Raw genomic sequence first — 19,860 nt, forward strand, 5'->3', positions numbered from 1 at the left:
ACCCAGTTCCAAAAAGTTTAACCTTTCCTTCATTTATACGGATAAATAACCCCCCAGGAGCCACCTTTCGCTGCCTCCAGCCTCCTTGCTCATGCCCAGCCCCAATTCCAGCTAAAACGACACGGCTGCGCATATCCAAGCTCGCCGACTCGTTTCAGTGGTTTTTAAGCTAATACCTTTAACAGAATAATTGCAGCAATTTGTTTCCAAGTTTAGAGCACCAAACGAGCCCAAGCACGGAGCCAACCACCGCAGCACCCGGCACGAGCAAAAGGTTCGGGCTGTTCCTGCCTGGTCTGATCCAATTAAAGGCCAGTCCCAGCATAATCCACCCAAAACACAGCAGGCGAGGTGCAAAGACTTCCATCAGATTGCTGCCTGCGAGCAAGGAATTACACTCTTCCCAAAGACAAATCTGGCTTATTGAAAATGTAAATCATTATTTTCTAAAGACGTTTATATCTTCGGGGCTTTTCTGAGACTGTGTTGCAACATGTTTTTTGTGTACTGTGGTTAGTAAGAATGAATTATGGAATGACTTACAGCATTAGATTAAGTTCCGCTTGATTGAAAATATCTTTATAATGGAAATTGGTGTGCACTTTCAACTTTGTTATAATAATATTATATGTCTGATTAATATATTAAGTGACTCATTCAACAATAGGCTGCTTGCAGACAGAAATTAAATGAATTTGACTTTCTTTTCAATACCTTTATTAATGTTGTCAAACTGAGAGCTAGAATTAGATTATCAGAAGTGGATCCCAGTAAACCAATATCCACCAATTCCAAAAGGAGGCAGAGGGGAAGCATCAGATTGAACAAAACAAATTAGAGGCTTTCAGCATCTTTGTGTGCACCTTTACCTCCATCTCATTTTTTAAGCTGTGGGCAGAGCATTTTCACATCTGTAAGCGACCGGGAAAGACATGCACATGTTGTCTTCTGCCTCAATAATTTCAGTAAACTACCTGTATGGAGAGAGACCTGTTATACTGTATGGAGGTGACTGATGGACCAATTCATTGAAAAAGATGAGAAAAAAAAAAATCTTGCACCAAAATCCTCAGGTAAAAAGCACTATTGAAACGCTCGGTGGCTCCCAACCAGGATCTGTCGTGCAAACCAGCCTGGCTCTCGGCTCACTGCCCCCGCGGGGTGCAAAGCGGCACCGGCCGCGCGCACCAGCCGGGGCACTGCCATGGACCGGGGATGCTCTGCACCGAGCCAGCGCAGCTTCTCCATCCCRCATCCACGCGCAGGAGCCCCCAGCAAGGACCCCAGGCTAAATCCTGCCAGGAGGCAAAATAAGCTGGGAGCAACAACCCACAACATCAGGTCCTGCCCTCAGGCATCCTCAGCCTCCTGCTTTTCAGGCTGTTCCTGCGGAAGGATGATTTAAATACCAACACAGGCTGTTTTAGCTTCTACAGAAATACCTGCTCTCTGGTGCTCTGGAGAGCACGGAGTTTATTTGTACAGTGGCACAGATCAATGTGTGCAATCCAAGAGTTAATAAGCTTTAGAAAGAAGTAACTCCGAGCACGCAACTCACCCGTGAATTATCCCCGCTAACCACTGGGCTCCGTGCGCCGACGCTGCTCGCTCCCTCTCCAGGTCAGTGCCCGAGAGCATCATTTCCACCGCGGCAGAGAGCGCAGGAGGGAATTAGGTGTGAAAATTGATTAGCTTAGAAAGATATACCTGCATAAAGAATTGCTAAATTCGCCAACTGCTGCTCTGCAGTTTTTTTCTTTTTTTAATGGAAACAGCTCTGCCAAAGGAGCTGTAGGCTATCGACACAGCTTTCTGCAGCCAGCCTGCTCTCACTCAAATGAGCCTTTCAAAGAATAATGTAGTTAGCAGCAGACTTCACCCTCGTGCGTACAACTGAGAGCAGGCTCCGGGCCCCCGGGGGCTTAGCAGGGTGAGAGGAGGCAGGAGCACAACAGGTAGATATGAAAAAGGCCACCAGTTCGTTTCGCAGTAATCAGAAGAGGCCGAGTCCACAAGGATTGCTCTGGGGCGCTGCCGGCAACGAGGGGCGCGTTTTGCTGCTGAAAAGTCTGCCTCCATTGGGTTTTGTCATTTATTTCAGTAAAATGCATTTGTACGATGGCGTCTTTCATGCACAGGACCTCAAAACTTCTTCACAGTAAGATGCAAAAATGAGATAACGATTCACCGCACCGAGCGCAGGCCGCGCGCCGGCGCAGGATTCAAACCGCCACCAAATATTCATCGGATCCCAGCACCTCGTTTCCTGCAGGCCAAAGCAAAAAGCTGCTGCTCTGCCTGGGCAGCTCTGGGCACTTTCTGCTTTGCTGCTTTTAAGAGCCTGTTTCGTTCTTGGCGCATGCATCAGCATTGCTAACGGGCGAGTTAGTTAGCTATAGTTTTAAGACAGCGCCACTCTTGGGGGTTCCTGTCGTTGGAAGTAAACTCGGAGCAGTTAACGTGAAGGATGCCCCGCGCGTGACCTCGGCTGCAGCTCCTGCTGGGAACTGCAGGCATGGAAAATGAGGCCAAGGGAGGGTTTAGCGTAAAAAGCATAAATAGATGGATATCTGCGAGCACGAGCCTGGCGCTCCAAGGCTGCAGGTCTTTGCAAGGATAAAATCTTCAGGAAAGGGAATGGGCCGGAATGCATTTTGCAAATAAGGAACCTGTGTTAATAGAGGTGGCGGGAGGCTGCAGCTATCTGGATGAAAACCAAGAGAGCGGTGTCCRTGGGGGCGATCCATGGATATTTTATCTCTCTGCTTAAAACAAAGATATAAGGCCAGTTTTGAAACAGGATCTCAGAACAGACAAAGTTCCTCGATTCCCCCGATAAGCGTATGGCGTGCTGGCTTGTCTGGAGCGAAGATCCGGACCAAGCTAAAGGAAAAGAAAGGCAGTTCATGCTATAAAAGTAACTTCTCTGTGGGCCCGTCTAAAGCCAGCCAGATCCATCCCGGCCTGGACAGGGCTCAAGCGCTGCCCCGGCACCGGGAAGCGGAGGATGCAGCAGGAACAGGTGCAGCGCTTGCTCTCCAGCAGGAAAGCTCCCGTCCCTTCCCGCTAACATTATGAGACAATCCGTGTTTTTCTGATGCTGCGATCTTCGGTGCAGCCTGAAACTCAGCTTTCCTCTCAAATCCAGTCCACTTCCAAGCCCTCGCATTACGTCCTGGACCATTACAACTCACCATAAAACGAACCAGTCTGAAATTTGAAAGCCTTAAGGTCAATGCACCCGGTACAGGGAGACGCTCGCTTTCCCTCTCCTGCAACGCGCAGTCTGTTTTGGATTACACCATCGCCATCCCTCTCCTCTTCTCCACTGCAGAGTATCCCGTGTCTGGCTGTAAAACACGGGAGCCAGGAAAGAGAAGAGAAAGGGGGCTTTATGCAGCGAAGAAAGCTGTGTAATACTCCAGAGCTGTGCACTGCCATTCCCAGATCTGCCTCCGATGGAGGTCGGAGCTTCAGCGCAGAGTCGGCGAGGGCATCAGCGGCTTTCGCAACGGCTGCTCCACGCGCTGCCCGCGGCTGCACGCAGGGGGGAGGCGGCACCACCAGCAACTACCTGCGGCATTAAATTAAAAAAGCATCGCTGCAAATCCCGGTGCAATGGCACAACATGCCAGAGGCTGGGACRCATCCAGCTAAAAGGACAGAAGGAGAACAAAGAAGGTGGAAACAACATAAAAGTTTATAAATAAAATTCAGCCGGGCCTGACCCGGTGGCAAATTCACCCACCGCCTTGCCAGCGTCACCGTGGGGCCGAGCAGGCCAGACGCGGGGTAAAACTTCAGCAGGCTGAGAACAACCTCGGAGTCCCGTCCCCACGGAGGGGCGAACAGCAGCCACGGACGTCCGTGCTGAAGCCGCTTCTCCCAATGAGATGCAAACCCTTAATTCCCTAAGGCACGTCTGAACATCAAACCAAAGATTTAAGAGCAGAAGCGGCGTGCCAAGACCGCCGGATCAAAATCGTCAATGCTGGGTTGCAGAACTGCAGGCACAAATAATTTTTCCGGCTTTATCCTCTTAGCTCCAGCCAAGCCGCCAACAGCGTAGGGATTTATAGATCAAAATCAATGCTGTACGGTTGAGCACTTTGCCAGATGCCTCCACAACTATCAGAAAATCTTAGTATCTGAACCTCTTTAGTCAACTAATTGTGATACTCGCAAGACATTTCCGCAGCGACAGGAGGGTCGCGGACGCTGTCCCGCAGCGGGAACGGACTTGTGACTTGCAAGACGGTAACCAGAAAGACCTTGTATTCCTTGGCTCAGTCGTGCTGCGAACGTGGCAGCTCCACGGCATTTGCTGCGTCYGACCTTCATCCCGGGAGCGCGTACGGGTGCTGCCAAGAGGAGACTCACGTGGTGCCGGTGGGATCGGCGACCTGCAGCTCCGTGCCGGGACCGAGCGGCACCGCGGGACGGGTGAAGGGCAGCAGGACGTCCTGCCRTCCCCAGGTGAAGGACACGCGTCCTGATGGATGTGTCACACGCGAGCGCCTAGCAGAGCCAAAACCTGAATCTTTCCCCCCCAGGACTCACACTTGCAGCGCATCATCCCCTCCGTGTGCCTGAACAGCTAGAGCCTCGTCCCCAGCCACGCACCTTTCCTTTCGGGCTGGATAGGCTACGACTTGCCCGTTTTCCACTCTACTGGGATTGGTTCAGAACCCTACAGGGAGGGGGGAAAAAAAGCATTAAGAAAAAATATTTATGTAGCCAAATATCTGTGTCAAACCAACAGTCATCTATCACCTCAACTCTGCAAGCTTTCAAAATAAATTTACAGTGCAAGCTTAAGGTAAGGAACCCCACAGGAAATCAACTATTAGCTATATAAGAACACCCAGACCTATTTTCTCTTTTGTGCTTTCAACAGCAGAGAGAGCATTAACTCCGAGCCGTGCCGGGGTTGCATATTTTATGAGGTTTATTTGTACTGCTTCTCTCTGATTGTCTTTGTTTGTGGTAGAAAGCACAAACAGACCGACTCTAATCGCCCTTCTTCCCTACACTCATGATTAAAACACCTCCAAGAGGTGGAAGTACTAGGCACATTTTCAACCAGGGAAAAAGTAGCGGACAGGAAAATTTAATGCGTGTAGATATAGCCATTGAGATTTTTATAAGCCCGGTGGGAATGAGCCTCCTTGACAAAGCATCTTAAGGCCGTATTTTAGGGGTGTAGTAGTATAAAAAACAACAAACAATAAAATAAATAAATAATAAATACCTATGAAAATAAATAAAATAATAAATACCCTAATACTGGCTACGGGCGCAGTGGCGCGGAGAACCCCAAAGGGCTGCAGAAGGGAGGCCAAAGCCGCGAGAAAACACAGCGGCCCGAAGGACGGACAAGGGCAGCAGCATTGCCATTCAGGCTGATCGCTACGGACACGGGAGATAAGTTTTCCAGAATTCCGGGGGGGGTTAATGACAATTAAATAACCTGCCATTATCCTTAATAACGTGCAGACGAACTGAACTTTGCCTACAGAAAGGCCGGTGGCCAAGGTCAGTAATAAAAGAGAGCGGTACGAAAAGCCGGCAGGAGAACAAAGCCCCAGACTTTCAACAGGCAGCTGCTGGGGTGTTTTATACTTTGATATGGCAACGGTGTCTAAAGCCAATCGTATTTACAGGGTAGCAGTAAACACAACCGTTTGCTCCCAGGTATGTTCTTTAAAACTCAATATGTGTTGATAAGTTTACAGAGAAAGCGCCGTCCCGGCAGGGCGGAAGGATTGCCTTCTAGCGCTCGCGGGCAGRGATACTTACCCCAGCTGCCCGACGCGGAGCAGCAAAGTCGGGCAACCTGCAGCGCTGCAGTTAGGACTGTCAGCGCTTCCATCACCGCTCGATTCCTCTACTGAGCAGCTCAGACCTTCATTTGTAAGAAGTTGCTCTGGGCTCAGGTTTGACATAAAAGTCTTAGCTGAGCAACCGCAGCATTTTGAAAATAAACTTTGAAAAAGCCAGTGGCCATTCTCTTTCGGGGACAACTGCCAGACAATTGGTTTGCTTGGTGGGGATTTTTTCCTCCGTGCTCCTATAACTCAAAAATGTCTCTAGAGCAAATAAAAGAATCACTCAAGTATTAAATAATCAAGAAGAGTTACGTTTAAATAAGTGCCTAACTATACATGGCACTAATGAATTCAAACAGCTCTACCAAGTATGAAAGCACTGAACGGTTCCGTGATGCTCAAGGATTTTTTATTTTAAAGGACATCAATTTACGTTCCGGTTTGGCAAAGGATGGGCAGACTACGGCTCTGCCGCCACAGCCCGTGTTGACTTTTGTGGCGCTCCATCCAGTAAAGGAACATGGCTCTCCTTAAYACTACGAAACCTTAAAGCCTTGATTTGGCCACCGAGAACGTGTTTGTGGGAGGACCGGTGGATGGAGAGGTCACGCAGGTGCCACCACGTCACTTCAAAGCCCACATACGCACAGTGGCATGGGTCCTGGGCGACCCTGGAGCAAAACCAGCACGTGCAACGGCATGGGAACGCTGCTGCCTGGGTGTCACGTAGCTCAAAATGCATAATCCGCTCCGTTTTCACTCCTCCCCCCCAAAAAAAGATAAGAACTACTTAAAGTGCGACTACTACAATGACCTACACAAACTGTTCCTTTGCAAACAGGAGTCAAGAACGACAGGAACAAGCCGCTAACAGTGAAACTGTGGCAGATTTTAATCATCGCTGGCTTTAAGCAAACGCCGACATTCCCACCTTCCCCCCGTAACTCTGCCCTGCCCGCACGGAGCGATTCCATCACACCTTGGAAAAAATCCCTTCCGCAAAGCAAGCGTTACATTACCTCCTACCACTCATCCTGGGCGTTCGGAGAAAGCGACAGTATTTTCTCCACAAGAAAGCCGCCGTTTCTTGGGAGGATTAGAAATTCGCACAATATATTTTAAAAGTCAGGTCACTCCTAATAAATACGAAATAACCTCGCTCCTGGGATTAAGTGCAGCCTGAAATTGGAAAGAATTACCGCAACAGGGAAAACCAGGCACCTCCTTGAGTAAATCACAAAACAGCGGATGCCGTACAGCACGCGCCTCCTCTTGCACCTATTTATTTGGAGGTATGTTTTGCTGATGCTAAAGAAGGAAGAAACAGTCCTCTACCTGGCCCCAGTCTGTGATCTTCGGACATCAGATGGTCTCTTAAGGACCTCCGTCCATCTCCAAGGATGCTGTCCGAGGCAGGAGCCGCACCCAGGGACCACCAGAGCTGCTCGGACACCTCGGCTCCCCATCACACACCACCAGCTACAAGCCTCATCTCCACAAACACCAGTTTCACACACTACCAAAAGTTCTAGAAATAGGAAAATTGGGGGCAGGTGTGACGGTGTGCTGCTTCTCCCCCGATGTGCTCTCAACCCGACCTCCCGGTAAACAGCACGTAGACAGGGGCTAATTGAGCATGCACCAACTAAGACCCGTCTAGCATGCAAATATGACTATAAGTCAATCATCTCCCCCCCATAAACAGGGGGCAGCCCAGAGCCCATGGAGCTCTCCTGCACGGCAGCGGGCTGCACTGCAGAACCTCCTCCTGAGCAGGGACGCCTCTCAAGGTTGCTCCTCGAGGTTGAGAGACTCCTTACCCGCCACAGATCCTCGGCAAGTGATTAACAGCATGCTGAAACTTCGCAAAACTTTGCTATGTTATATCTCTGATTGTGCACATAACCCTTTAGACATAAACCGTTGACCAAGTCTGGGACTAAGACTGGATCCTGCCGCACCCAGACTCCCCTGAGAAGGAGTCTGGAAAGCAAGGGGGTGCACTCTGAACCTTGTGACTCAACGGGAGGGTCTCCTTGACACTGTTATCTGACCCTGTCCTCCATGAAGTAAATAACGGAGTGAACCTTGCCATCGACCCTTGTTAAATCATTGTCTTATTTACGATTGAACTTTGTTAAATCGCTATCTGACCTCAATAAAACATATTTTTGCTTCTCTCTTACAAGTGAAGTGCATTACTCCCCACTCATCCGGGACAGCGGGGAGCTGGAAATCGGAGAACTTGGGGTTTGCTGGACCCACTGCAGGGTACCCGAGGAGCACAGCCGAGCCCCGCCGCGGCGAGGAGCGCAGGGAGCCGTGGGAACCACTCACGGTTGTCGAGAGCTTTCCTTCGTTCTTCTGCACGTGCACCACCGCGTCCCGCACCAGGGAGAAGAGGTTGAGGAGGACGTGCTCCATGTCGTAGATGCCGCGCATGCCTTTGGCCAGCCCCTCCAGGGACCGGATGTATTCCCGCCAGTAGTTATCGATCTCCACGACGCCCGCCAGGCACCCGTGCATCACGGCGCCGCAGTAGCCGGCACAAGGCTTGGCCAGGAGCAGCCCCTGGCAGTGCGAACAGTACCACATTTTTAGCAGCGCTCGTCCACAGTCCTTGCTGAACTTTAAGTGGTCGGTGGTGTTGATCACCTCGATCCCAAGGTTGAGCGCCTGCAGGAAGACCCGCGTGGCCTGCAGCGACTTGGACACCTGCGTCATCATCATCTTAGGGTAGTTACCAAAGACCTTGAGGTCTCTCCTGGYTGCCCGCAGGCATTCAGTCATTTCTACGGAGGGATCGGGGAAGCCAGGATTAATCAAGTGAGAGTAGACCAAGGGGAATAAACTGTCAAAAAATTCATTTATCATGTCATTAACGCTGATGTCCGAGCCCAATATGTACAGTGAGATATCAGTAAAAAGTTCTCCGACAAACTTAAGAGCTTTGGGCCCCATGCTCTGGTAGTGGTTCCTAAACATGGTGTTGGTGAAGTTTCTTGCATGCCGTACTACAATCTCAAAGGCTTCTGCAAAACAGAACACAMAAAAAAAAAAGAAAAAAAAAAGAAGGTATTAAGAGACAACGAGCTCAGAAACAGGGAAGATAACATCATACTGCATTACTGCTGCAAAGGCTGGTCTTATCCTGCCCACCGCGGGTCAAATGCCTGCTGGCAACTGCATCTGCTGCACAACAGATCAGGATAAGGAATTTTCAGGGGAGTGCACATATTCTTCAAACATAGGCTACTTTTCAAAATGGCAAAAACTATGATCTAGTTAACGTTCCAGCTTTTAAAGAAAATATCGATTCAAGAAAAGGGCTAGACTGCAATTTCTTTCCTTCCTTCTCTCCTATTGATTCAAAATTAACAGGAATTCTATCTGAGACTTCATTTAAGACAAAGACAAATGTTTGACACCAAACTGTACAGTGTTTAAAATCAGGAAACTGTAAATGCTGACATTCCATTATGAAAAGGAAAATATTTGTAGGAGCTTGATCACAGAGGATTTTTGGACTCAACCCCCAGCACCCATTCTTCACAAAGTGTCTGTAAAGCCATTTAAAATCACTGCAAAACTCTGTAGCTTTCCTGAAGGCACCAGCTTCACTTTGGCTGCAAATCCAACGTCTTCTCCACCCTGGACAYAAGCTGCTCCATGGGACAAAGCAGTGGTGGCATCCGCCTGCGGGTGCTCTGCCAGGATCACTAACACAGATCACGCCATGCCAAACCACCCGGTGAAGCTCAGCAGCAAATTTTACACCGAGACCACCAATTTGCCAAGAATAGGTAGGTGGCATTTCCCCCCTCTCCTCTCTCACAGGCTTGAGGACATCCTGCACATGCCTCCGTCACACGGCAACACGAGAGCCTTTGGCAACAGAGTCACTCCAGTTATTCTCTTACCTATAACCCTTCCAACAAGGTGGCTTCCAAAACATCCATGCTCRCATATGCACACACACCTATAGCTACACACTCCCTCCTCCGGCCCCAGCACGCAAGTTAAAGCATTAGAAGGAGAGGCTCTCAGTGCAAAGAGGTACTAGGGTTTTTCTCTTCGGCCAAGCATCTCTACCAGTCTGCCTCTCGTCCTCCAGGGTCCTATTCGTAAAATGCTAAAAATAATTAACAACCTCTCAGTTCACAGGTCACTGACACCCTGCAAGGTAACGGCTCTCAACTGTGTCACTCTGGAAGCACAAATCCAGGCTCGATTTGCATGAAAATTATTCATGTTCAATAATTAAAGGGAATGTTTAATTTTTAAAACCATAAGTGTTATTTTTTTCCATTTGTTAAGTCTGGCATGCAGCTGAGCACGGCCTGCCGCCTCTCCGCAGGGGTTCAGGATCAACGCTGTCACGAGCAACGTCAGGCCTTGCTGCTCGCCCTGTACAACATCCCACATCAATCAAGAGCTTTGGAGACCACGGTGCCCCCAGGACCCCAAACCACCTCTTCGCGGGTGCATGTCATTCAGGCAGACCCAACAGGCAATGCGCACCTGACCCCCATGTATCTGCTGTGAAAGGAGAGCAAATTCTGGTTGCACCAGTGTAAAAAGTTTTAAAACAAAAGTTTCYTTAAATAGGGCACTATAGGGATTATGAAACTTTTTCTCCTCTATCCTCAGGAGCACCAGAATAGCTTTTGCCTCCACAAAGAGCACAAAGCCCTTTTTGGGCGAGTGTCTTTGACAGCAACTGCAGACGGTGCCAGGATTTTCATGCTGTGCCTCACCATTTGCCTTTAACCTCTTCTCTGTTAGTTCCCTCAGAAAAAGACATCCCTCTTCCCTTTTCTTGCTCCTCTGTGCTTTGCAAGTTACCATCAGAGCCAAGAGACTCTTCGCTGATTAGAAAATATTCCAGGCTCCTATGCAAGCCTCCTACGGCGAGAAACGCTTCAGAAAGGAATCGAGAACAGTGGCGTATCAGAAGAGCACGCACACACAGTCCCACTGCTTTAAAGGTCATGACATGCACATAATTTTTATCATAATAACTGGCAAAGAGTGTCTATTTTATGCACCTTCGAGCCTTTGCATATATCTATTGGAGAGTGCAACCCGGACTCTAAAAGCACACGGAGCCTCCTGCTGCCATATTAATAGATGCAAGAAACAATAAAACTGGTTTAAAAAAAAAAAAGTCTCCCAGATCCAAAATACCTTTGGCTCAACTCCCCTAGCACTTGCTCATTCTGAAATACTCCTCGCACGGGGCTGGCGGCCAGAATATTAGCACCCCAGCGAGCAGCAGCAGCACGGGACCCACGGCCGGCCTCCGAGCACTTCAAAGAGGAGGAAACCCTCGCGGCTCGGTCCCCCGCRCACGTAGCAGAGCGGCCTCGCAGGGCAAAGGCGAGGGGCGCAGGGGCGTCTCCTCCCCCAAAAATCCAACAGCCTCGATTTGCCGTTAGCAAAAACCGCCCTGCTCAGGACACGGCGTTACTGAAACTCCCACAGCTGCTGCTGGAGGATGGCGGAGTCTTCCCTTTCTTAGATTTTCTTTATTTCAAAGATATTTGCAAAAACTGCTATTTAAGGCAGATTGTTCGCAAGTCTAGCTGAAGCAGAGCCTTGTGTAGTATCCTAACGGCGCTGATAAAAACAGCGTCAGACTCGCACCCGGCTTCCAGCAGGCAAACGTACTGCAAGGCAGAACAGGGTTCACATTTTGGATCCCTATCGCTGCAGCAATGCACACTCAGCAGCAATTAAATAAGCTGCATGCTTATTTATCTGCTTTGAAAATATTTTCTTATGCGATTAGTGGGGAAAAAAAACACTAAAAAAACTTCTGCGTGCACTAGCACTTGAAGAGTGCCRCTGTGCGAGCCTGGCTCAGGGAGACGACAGCCCGAGCCGTTGCAGCCCACCACCACCGCCCGGAGAGCTCCTGAGCACATTGCATCTGCAAGCATCGAGACGCACAAATTACACCCCAAAGGCATTTCGGCCACAAACCCAGGAACAACTCAACGGCACACGGCACCACGAAGCTCCACCGCAGGACAAACRGGAGGAACAACACTGTGCCCAGGGGAAAACAAGGGAGTTTGCACAGGACAGAGCACCGTCCGCTGCAAAGCGTCCTGCCCGGCGCGCTGGACCTGCACGTGTTGACTGTGTCTATCAAGGGCAGCTTATCGGGGCTCCTAAGGGACGTGCGAAATAGCTGAACCTTCACTCTGGCGCACAGTTATCAGGCAGCCACTGGAAAGCATGGGCTACCACCTACTACCAAAAGCATCCAAAGAGGAATTGCTGCACAATTCTCGTGGCGAGGAAGGAAGGACTAAGCCGCTTTCCAAGTGCAAAAGCTTCCCCGAACGCAGTACGGGGAGAGCCATACGGCCAATGCAAACTGGCAATTAGAGAAAAGAAAATAAATTGCAAGAGAGCATCACAGCGCTGGGAGTGGGGATTACTGGCAGTAGGAAACCACTCGGTTCTCGGCTCAGATAACAAAAATCGGCTGCTGAGTTGCGAAGCCAGCTTTCCTGAGAAGGCGCGCTCTCTCCGGAGCGGCAGCTACTTCAGAAATACCGAGGGTATATAAATACGGAGGGGCTCGGGATGAACCCGCCGGCTGCCCCRGGCTGCAGGCTCCAGCGAAGCCCGCCGCTCGACAGGTTTATTTAAGCGATTACATCCCGTAGTTGCCTGGCTCGCAAGGAGCCAGCGCAAGCGACCCCAGCCTGCCGTTCCCGCACGGTGTTCCCAGGGGACGTGCGGCGGCGAGAGCTGAAATCCGCCGGCGGCCACAGAGAYGGGGAAAAGCGGCAGAGGGGACGCCCGGCCGGGCGTCGATGCAGCCGCCGGGTCCCAGCTGGGCGGCTGCAGCTTCACAAGCAACTCCAGGTGTTTGCAGAGGGGGCTGCTGCCAAGAACGGGGCRGCCTGTAACTTCCCCGCACACCCAGGCTTCCGGCGCGGACGGCTGCCCGTCCCCGCGTGCGGCACACAGCAGGCCCCCAGAAGTCCTCTCCGGAAAAGGCTCGCCGAAGGCGCGGGAGCTGCACGGCAAAACCTGCTGCGTTGGCAGCCCATCTGCACCGCGCAGGGAAACGGTCCGCKGCAAGAGCGCGGGACCCAGGCACCGCTCCCAAAAACCGTGCAGTTGTCTCCCCGCATTTAAAGCCTTATCTTCACCGCGGAAARATAAGCCTTTACAGTGGAGGAACTACAGCGTCTTTGTTATTGCACTGCCAAGAGCTAGTAAAGACGCGGCGCAGTTTTATAYTTTGGGAGCTAGCCAGGCGAGTCACCGCAGGCAAGGCTGCAGCGTCGCCCCCGTACTGCTGCCGCACCAGCAAGGCGTCAGTGCCACCTCCCCCGGGGYTCGGTGGCAGGACGGCGAGGCCTCACCAACTATCCCAACCGTAAAACAAGCACGAAACCCACTTCTGGGCAGCAGAAACCTCCCTGGAGGTCAGCGCAGATCGCTGAACCACGGGAACCGCATCCTCTGCGGAGAGGAGGGCAGCTCGATGCCAGCGTCCCTCCCGGGATGCTGCTGCTGGGAAGCGCCCGGGGCTGCAGGCTGCAATGCTGCGCGCGGCCCGGCCCGGCCCTGCACGTGGGACCCGCTCTCGATCTTCTCATCGGCTCTGCATACGAAAATGCACGTTAAACCTTTTAGGCGGGAATACACCCCTTCACCTYGCCCGTAAACCGTGGGTTTAAGTCTCATCTCGGGACGTGGCAGCTTCAGGGCAGCAAGGGAAGCGGCTCCCAAGCCGGAGCTCCTCCTTCAGGCCCTGGCGCCAGGGCGCCGGCTCTCCGGCACATCCCCGGGTTCGCTCCCGAGACCGCTTCCCAAGGGTTCCCCYCCACACGACGCAAAACCCTCTCCCTTCACTCCTTGCGACACAAGCCACGTCCGGAGGGAGCCAGGAGCCAGAATCCCGCAGCCCACGGGAATCGTTCCCATCCCAAGGCAAAACCGCAGGCTGCCCGGCATGGTGGTGGGAATCTCCTCGGCGAATTAACCTGCAGTCGCTGCATCCCCTTCAGGCCCAGGGTTTCTGAACCCCTGCAAAGCCACACGCACCTAAATAAATGCTCCGCCGCAGAAGCGCAGCGCTCCGCGACGGGAATTCAAACATTCCTCATGGAAATGCCGAAAGTTTTGCTTTCCCTGGTTGGCCAAAATACTTTCTGACATGGGAATTGCTGCAGTACTGCTAGGAGCAGAGAGAGCAGCCGTAGACATCCACACGTGAGCGAGATCTAAAGAAGGAAATGCTCCTTTAATAGCGCCGAGGAATTGGACAACTTGAGACTCACTGCGGCAGACGCTATTCCTGAAAGCTGCGCGCGAGAGCTCGCTGGGAGAGAAACAACTGCTTGCAATAACGGCCTGGCTGCCGCAGGCGCTCGCGGCAAGATGAACTGCAAGTCATTTTTCAAACAGCAGGTAATATTTATTTACAAACTTGGAAAAGGTTTGCAATATATCGAGCAGAGAGGGAACAAAATCCAAGAGCGTTTCCCCTGGCGGTAATAAGAGCAGACTCCAGATTTGTTCCTTTATGATTTACACTACACAGCAAGATTTTTTAAAACATTATCTGGAGACAAAAGCAAAACGATGCCTCTTCTACGCGGCATAATTACTTTTGTCTGTGGCATTACAAAACCCATCAGACGGTGCCACTGCTGCTCTCGCAAGATTTGTTTCTCTGAGCACATTTGGGTTTCGAGCTTCGGAAATGCTTTTCTTTTTGACAGTGACACAGCCTCTTGGATTACTTTTACAATATTGTCACCATAAAAATTACGGACTCGAGCTCCCAAGCTCATGACATTAGCTTTAAAGCATTAGTAATAAAAATAACCATTCAGTTATTCTGTCTTCCCACTTTTGAGCTATCAGAGTTTGCATTTTCCACTTTTGCTCAATAGCCATTACAGCGAGAGAGGAAAGACCTCTGAAATTAGAGGGGGCTCCTTTCGCCTCCGTGCCCGCTGCCCTCCCCTCTTGCCCGGGTGCAGCCAGCCCTGGGCTCCCCAGGAGCCAAGGAAGAAGTTTCCATAGCCGGTGCTGCTTACTAACCAAAAGCAGATCGTTGCGCCCGCGTCGGAGAGCCTCTCCTCTTAGTTATCTGCGCCCATCAACACGGCAAGCTCAGGAGCCACTTATTTTTAATTGCTCAGCTTCATCGAGTGCCCTGGCATTTTGAAATACACTCCCCACGGTTTCTAATAAAAATACTGTATGCCAACATCTCATTACACCCCCTCGAAACGCCCTGAAAGCCCGTTACTACTATATTATAGGCAACCGTCTGCCTGTCAGCAATTAGTCACGCTGCGGATCGCCCGTTTATTATTTATAGCCCCCACGCAGGCACAGCAACTTTGCTAAATTTGACTCGCACCCATTCCCCAGGGAGCCAGTGGGGCTAAGCAGAAAATCTCCTTTCACGCTCTGCAGGTTGCCGGTAACGACACACATCGCCATGCCTCCGTTTCCTCACCAGACCGTTGGAGCAAAACTTTTTAACTTTCCAACCAAAAACAAGGCTCGGGGAAAGCCCTCTGGAGAAGGGCTGGCTGCGCAGCACGTCTTTGCTGGGGCTTCACGCTCGAGCACGCGGCTGCGGTGCTTTTGCCTAAACGTGGGTTACGCAGCTCTGGTGTAATTTGGTTTTTTGCAAGCATCAGGCAACGCTCTGCCCTGTGCCGTGACAGATGCGTGAACGCTTAAGAGGTGCTTGAAAATTAATAAAGACAAAGTTAAAAATGCAAGGAATAAGGAATAAGGGCAGGGAGAGGCAGGCTCTTCCCAAACGCCAGCAGCACGGGAAGGGCAGGCGGAGCGGGGGGGCGGCGGGGAACGGGGGCCCCCTGCCCTGGGTAACTGTGCGGCTACCGCAGGTCCCTGCGTTTTCTCACTGCAAAGCCACATCTGCATTTTTGCAAACACAACGAGACGTTTCCGAGAAGGAGGCGAGAGCCATGGAAACCAGCAGGCGGTCAAACCCCCCGGCAGCTTTTTACTAATTGGAGGCTCCAGCGTGCACACAGGCGGGTTATAAAGATATCAGAAAAGAAGCACGGCTCTTAAAAGACGAATGACGCACCACATCTCAAGCGGAGGGGAAACGGCTGCACGAACTCCCGCACAAATCTGCAGCGAGCCGAGTCTCTAACGCACACAGGCATTTCCAAAGAGCGGGATACCAATTTGTGTGGCTCCTTTTTTTAATCTAAAACTTACAAGCAATTTCTGAGGAAAATGCATGTCCAGCCAATTCCTTTACTCATCAGGATAAAGCAAGGTAAGTCAAGCCACCAGGTCAAGTTGAGCTCGTATTCACAATTTTTTGGAAAGCCTTGGGAAGTGCACCGGGCTGGGTAAGCTCGCAGGGCGGCAGATCCGAGGCTGGTTYGCCAGGCTCCCCTTCGTTCCCACAGGCTTTCTTGATGAAAAGCAAGCGGCAGAAGATCGGTTCTTGATGCCTCCAGGAACACAAAGCACTTGCACTTATTTAAGGGCACCTGTTGACTGTAAGTCGCCTCGGTCAAAAGCCCCTTGTTTCTGATTTCTGCCTCCTACCTGTGCTCCCTGAATTCAGGAAGGGCGTTTGCTCGGAACGCACAGCTAGAAGCAGCCCCCACGGGTGCAGCTCTCCTCCCCTGAGCGCTGGCCATTGCCCRGGCACAGAGCAGCCGGCCTCGCTAAAGCAATCCAGGGGTTTTAGGTGATTTTGGTGCCACGGGCAGGCGTAGGGCACCGTGCCCACGCCAGCACTGCTGGCACGGGGCTCAGCAACCCCCCCACTAACCGACCCCCCCGCGGCACAGCTTCCAAGCATAAACAAGACCACCTACCAAGGACACCCTAGGACCCGAGTTCCCAAATTTAGCACTTTCCAAAAACCGACCCGCTGCTTTTCTTCCTCCCTCGGTGATATCCTGAACTGTGCACCCAAAAACTAGCTGTTTTGTTGCTTTTTCCCCCCCTCCCCTGGCCCAACGTAACAGAAAGCTGTGAGATGTTCGCTGATGCACGGGCAGGTCCACGTCCAGGGAAGAAGCAGAAGGCGGGAGACCACGTCCCGGTGCCACCCGCTCGGCTCCGTCCCCCACACGCCCCGTCCCGGCCGCTCTGGGCATTGCCCTGGCCCCAGCTCCGGCGCCCGCTCCGGACCCGCTTGCCCTCGAGCGCGAGCAGTCCTTGGCGAAGGGACGGCGCTCTTCATCTCCCAGAGGTTCCTCGCGGGCTCACGTCCCTCACCGAACGGGGGGCGCGTGTTCAGCGGCGGCCTCAGGAAATTAAAACTCAGCCCGTATATTTTCTAAGGAGAAACGCGGAGAATATCAGTCGATAAGTTTACCAAAAGTTATGTGGCAGCTGGTTTTCTCAGTAATAGAGCAACTGCTGCTCAGMCATGGTTTAACGCCTCATCTCCAGATCAATATAACTTTTGGTTTATAAATAATGATAACAACCGGAGCAAGGACAAAAACGCTTGGAAAAAGCAAAGGCTTTCTCYCCGGGATACTTTCAGCATCGTCCTGTCAAAATAAAGACTGCGTATTTCAAAACCCGCGCGTGGAAGCCAACACGGACTGTATTACTGAACAAAGTTGAATATTCCTCTTCACCGGCACGACGTGCAGACTCGTCTGCTCTGTACTGACACATTAGGGCACCTCCGAGCACAGCACTTGGCTCCAGAAGACACGGGCACACTTCTCCCGCGCACGGACAGGCGCGGGCGATACGCTAAGCACTTAACAGCATCTAGCAAGAGGAGCTGCGGGAGCCRCCGGCGGGGACATGGGCATGGACACGGACACGGACACGATCAGTCGCCCCATCCACTGCCCCTCCGACACCCCCTCCGCATCGTTCRCTACCTATCAGTTTCCCATTATTACTGAACTGTTTTCCTGAAGAAAAGTTACCATTCAGAGACACTTTTAGCCTTCCGAGCACTTTCACAGTACGTGTTTCCTATTGTAAACGTTACSTTTATTATGGGAGCTTTCCTAGGCATGAAAAACACAGGTCAGAGAGGACGGTAAATCACCTGACAGCTTTTCTTTTTTTAATTACTGTGTATGTTAAAATGATGCTACCACAAATAGGTTGCAAGAGATGCGCTGAAAAACCTATTAACTTACAAATCTATTTAAGTTGGAAATTCACGCCTTGCAGAATTTTACCATTAGTCCTGGGAATTAGTTTATTGCTGGACAGGGACGGCATGAGCCCATGAGGGTCATTTCAAAGACGTACGGCACCATGGCCTGTCTAAAAAGGCCCCAACTCAGGCAAGCAGGTATTTAACAGCATTAGTGAATCTTTAAGCAGGTGCTTGCGTGCTTTCCTGTAGAGACATGCTCTGCTGAATTAAAAGAAAAAAAAGAAAGAAAGAAAAAAGCAACATCTTGTTCTAAAACYTTGCATTGCTTCTCCTCCCTTCCAAATCCTTCCAAAGTCTCCATTTCCAGTGGAAGCATCTACATATTTGAGAGGCTTCAATAGCGTATGCGCAATGCATTTGCTTTAGGCAGCAACACTTGATTTTTACATCCTTAGGAGAAAAATTAGGGGGAAGGAGCTCACGTTCAAATTCTGAGATTCCCAGTCCGAGTGCAACTGCCGTCCGGCCGCCCAAGCCCGCCGCTGCYTCCTGCCAGGAAGGCCGTTTTCCCTTGAAAAGCTCTTCTTTGTTGACTTCTTGTCAAGAATCAAAAAAATTCATTTCCTGCGAGGTCTGCACTTAACCGACTCAGGCACGTCGGAGATGGAGCTGCCCGATAACAGGGTAACGGGAGTTTTTACAGCCTCCAGAGAGAGCAGCAATCGGGCYGGCTCTTCCTCCTATCCCAACCCATCGCTTGCTGCTTGTGCCCCGGCAGCGCTGGCAGAAGCGAGCTCCCGCCGGCACCCGCCACGGCCCAGCGCCGCAGAGCCGCCCGCACGAGCGGCAGCAAAGGGACGGGGGGACAAAAGGAATTCAAAGGCGACAGCCCTGTAGTCACGGCCCCATCCCYGCGCGCGGCTGGAAGTCCAGGCGGCTTCGCTGTTCGGGCTGACCTGCAGGGCAGCAGAAAGGGCGGATCTGCACGTGGACCTCTCTTGCCTGGTGTAGCTGCGTGTGAGCATCGTGCAACGTGCTGGCACGGAGAAGAGTCTTAGGAAGACAGAGACCATCCGTACACCTGTGACTGCCGTTAAGAAACCATATGGTTTTCACCGTATTTCAGAATGGCGCTTCGTTTTCACCCAAACAGCCACCGGCTTTGAACGGCTTCCAAAGTAAAGAGCATCTGTCTACACGCGTCCTCGCTTCTCTTGAAAGTTTTCCGCTTTTCATGCAAAAATCCCAAGGGCCTCCCCGAACGTCCCCCAGAGCCTCCCACCGAGCCRGGGCGACACCAGGCAAGCGGGTGTGGGAAAAAGCGGGTCAACGGAGGCACGGACCTACTCCTTCCACGGGGAATACGACAAAGCCAGGATACAAAGCACCTCTTTTTTTTTTTCTTTCTTTTTTGCATTCCCCAGCCCGTTTTGCTATCGTTAAGCCAGAGTTTGTGCTACAAAACTCCCTCCCTTTTCTGTTGCCGATTCGATGGTATTTTACATGCCCAAAAAATCTAAACTGCAGTAAAACCACAGTGAAAAAAAGCAAAAATGGCTATGGAAAAAGCAGTTGCTGCCCGGAGTGGCTRTGCGGCGAGTTTGTTAAAAGCAGTCTGGAGCAAGAGTCATTAAAGTTTGCAAACATGCAACTCTGCGCTACCTCCCGCCGCCACCAAACCCCCGCCTCGGCCCAGACAGAGCGCCCCAGGACGCCAGGGCTGCACAGCCTCCCCATAAACACTCTCGTTTTAAGCCAGTTTAACTGGAAAAGGTCAAGACCAGTAAGAGCGCAACATGTGTTATCAGTTAAACAAAGTTCGCAGCTATCAGCTAAACAAAGACTACTTAGACACAAACCAAACCAAGGATCCTCTGTACTGCAGGCACCCAGATGAATCCCTCTAATACC

The 19,860-nt window shown here is 51.3% G+C and overlaps 1 protein-coding gene across 1 annotated transcript in view; it reads right to left on the bottom strand.

The window, feature by feature from the left end:
- Positions 1-19,860, bottom strand: part of GPC3 (glypican 3) — a 181,285-nt gene that overhangs the window by 63,270 nt on the left and 98,155 nt on the right. The window contains exon 6 of the mRNA XM_026082717.1: positions 8,166-8,860. Within this exon, the coding sequence (XP_025938502.1) occupies positions 8,166-8,860 (695 nt within the window). The remainder of the gene's footprint in view (positions 1-8,165; positions 8,861-19,860) is intronic.

The sequence above is a fragment of the Apteryx rowi genome, unplaced genomic scaffold (assembly GCF_003343035.1).
Source record: "Apteryx rowi isolate R43461 unplaced genomic scaffold, aptRow1 scaffold_59, whole genome shotgun sequence".
In the NCBI taxonomy this organism is placed as follows: Eukaryota; Metazoa; Chordata; class Aves; order Apterygiformes; family Apterygidae; genus Apteryx; species Apteryx rowi.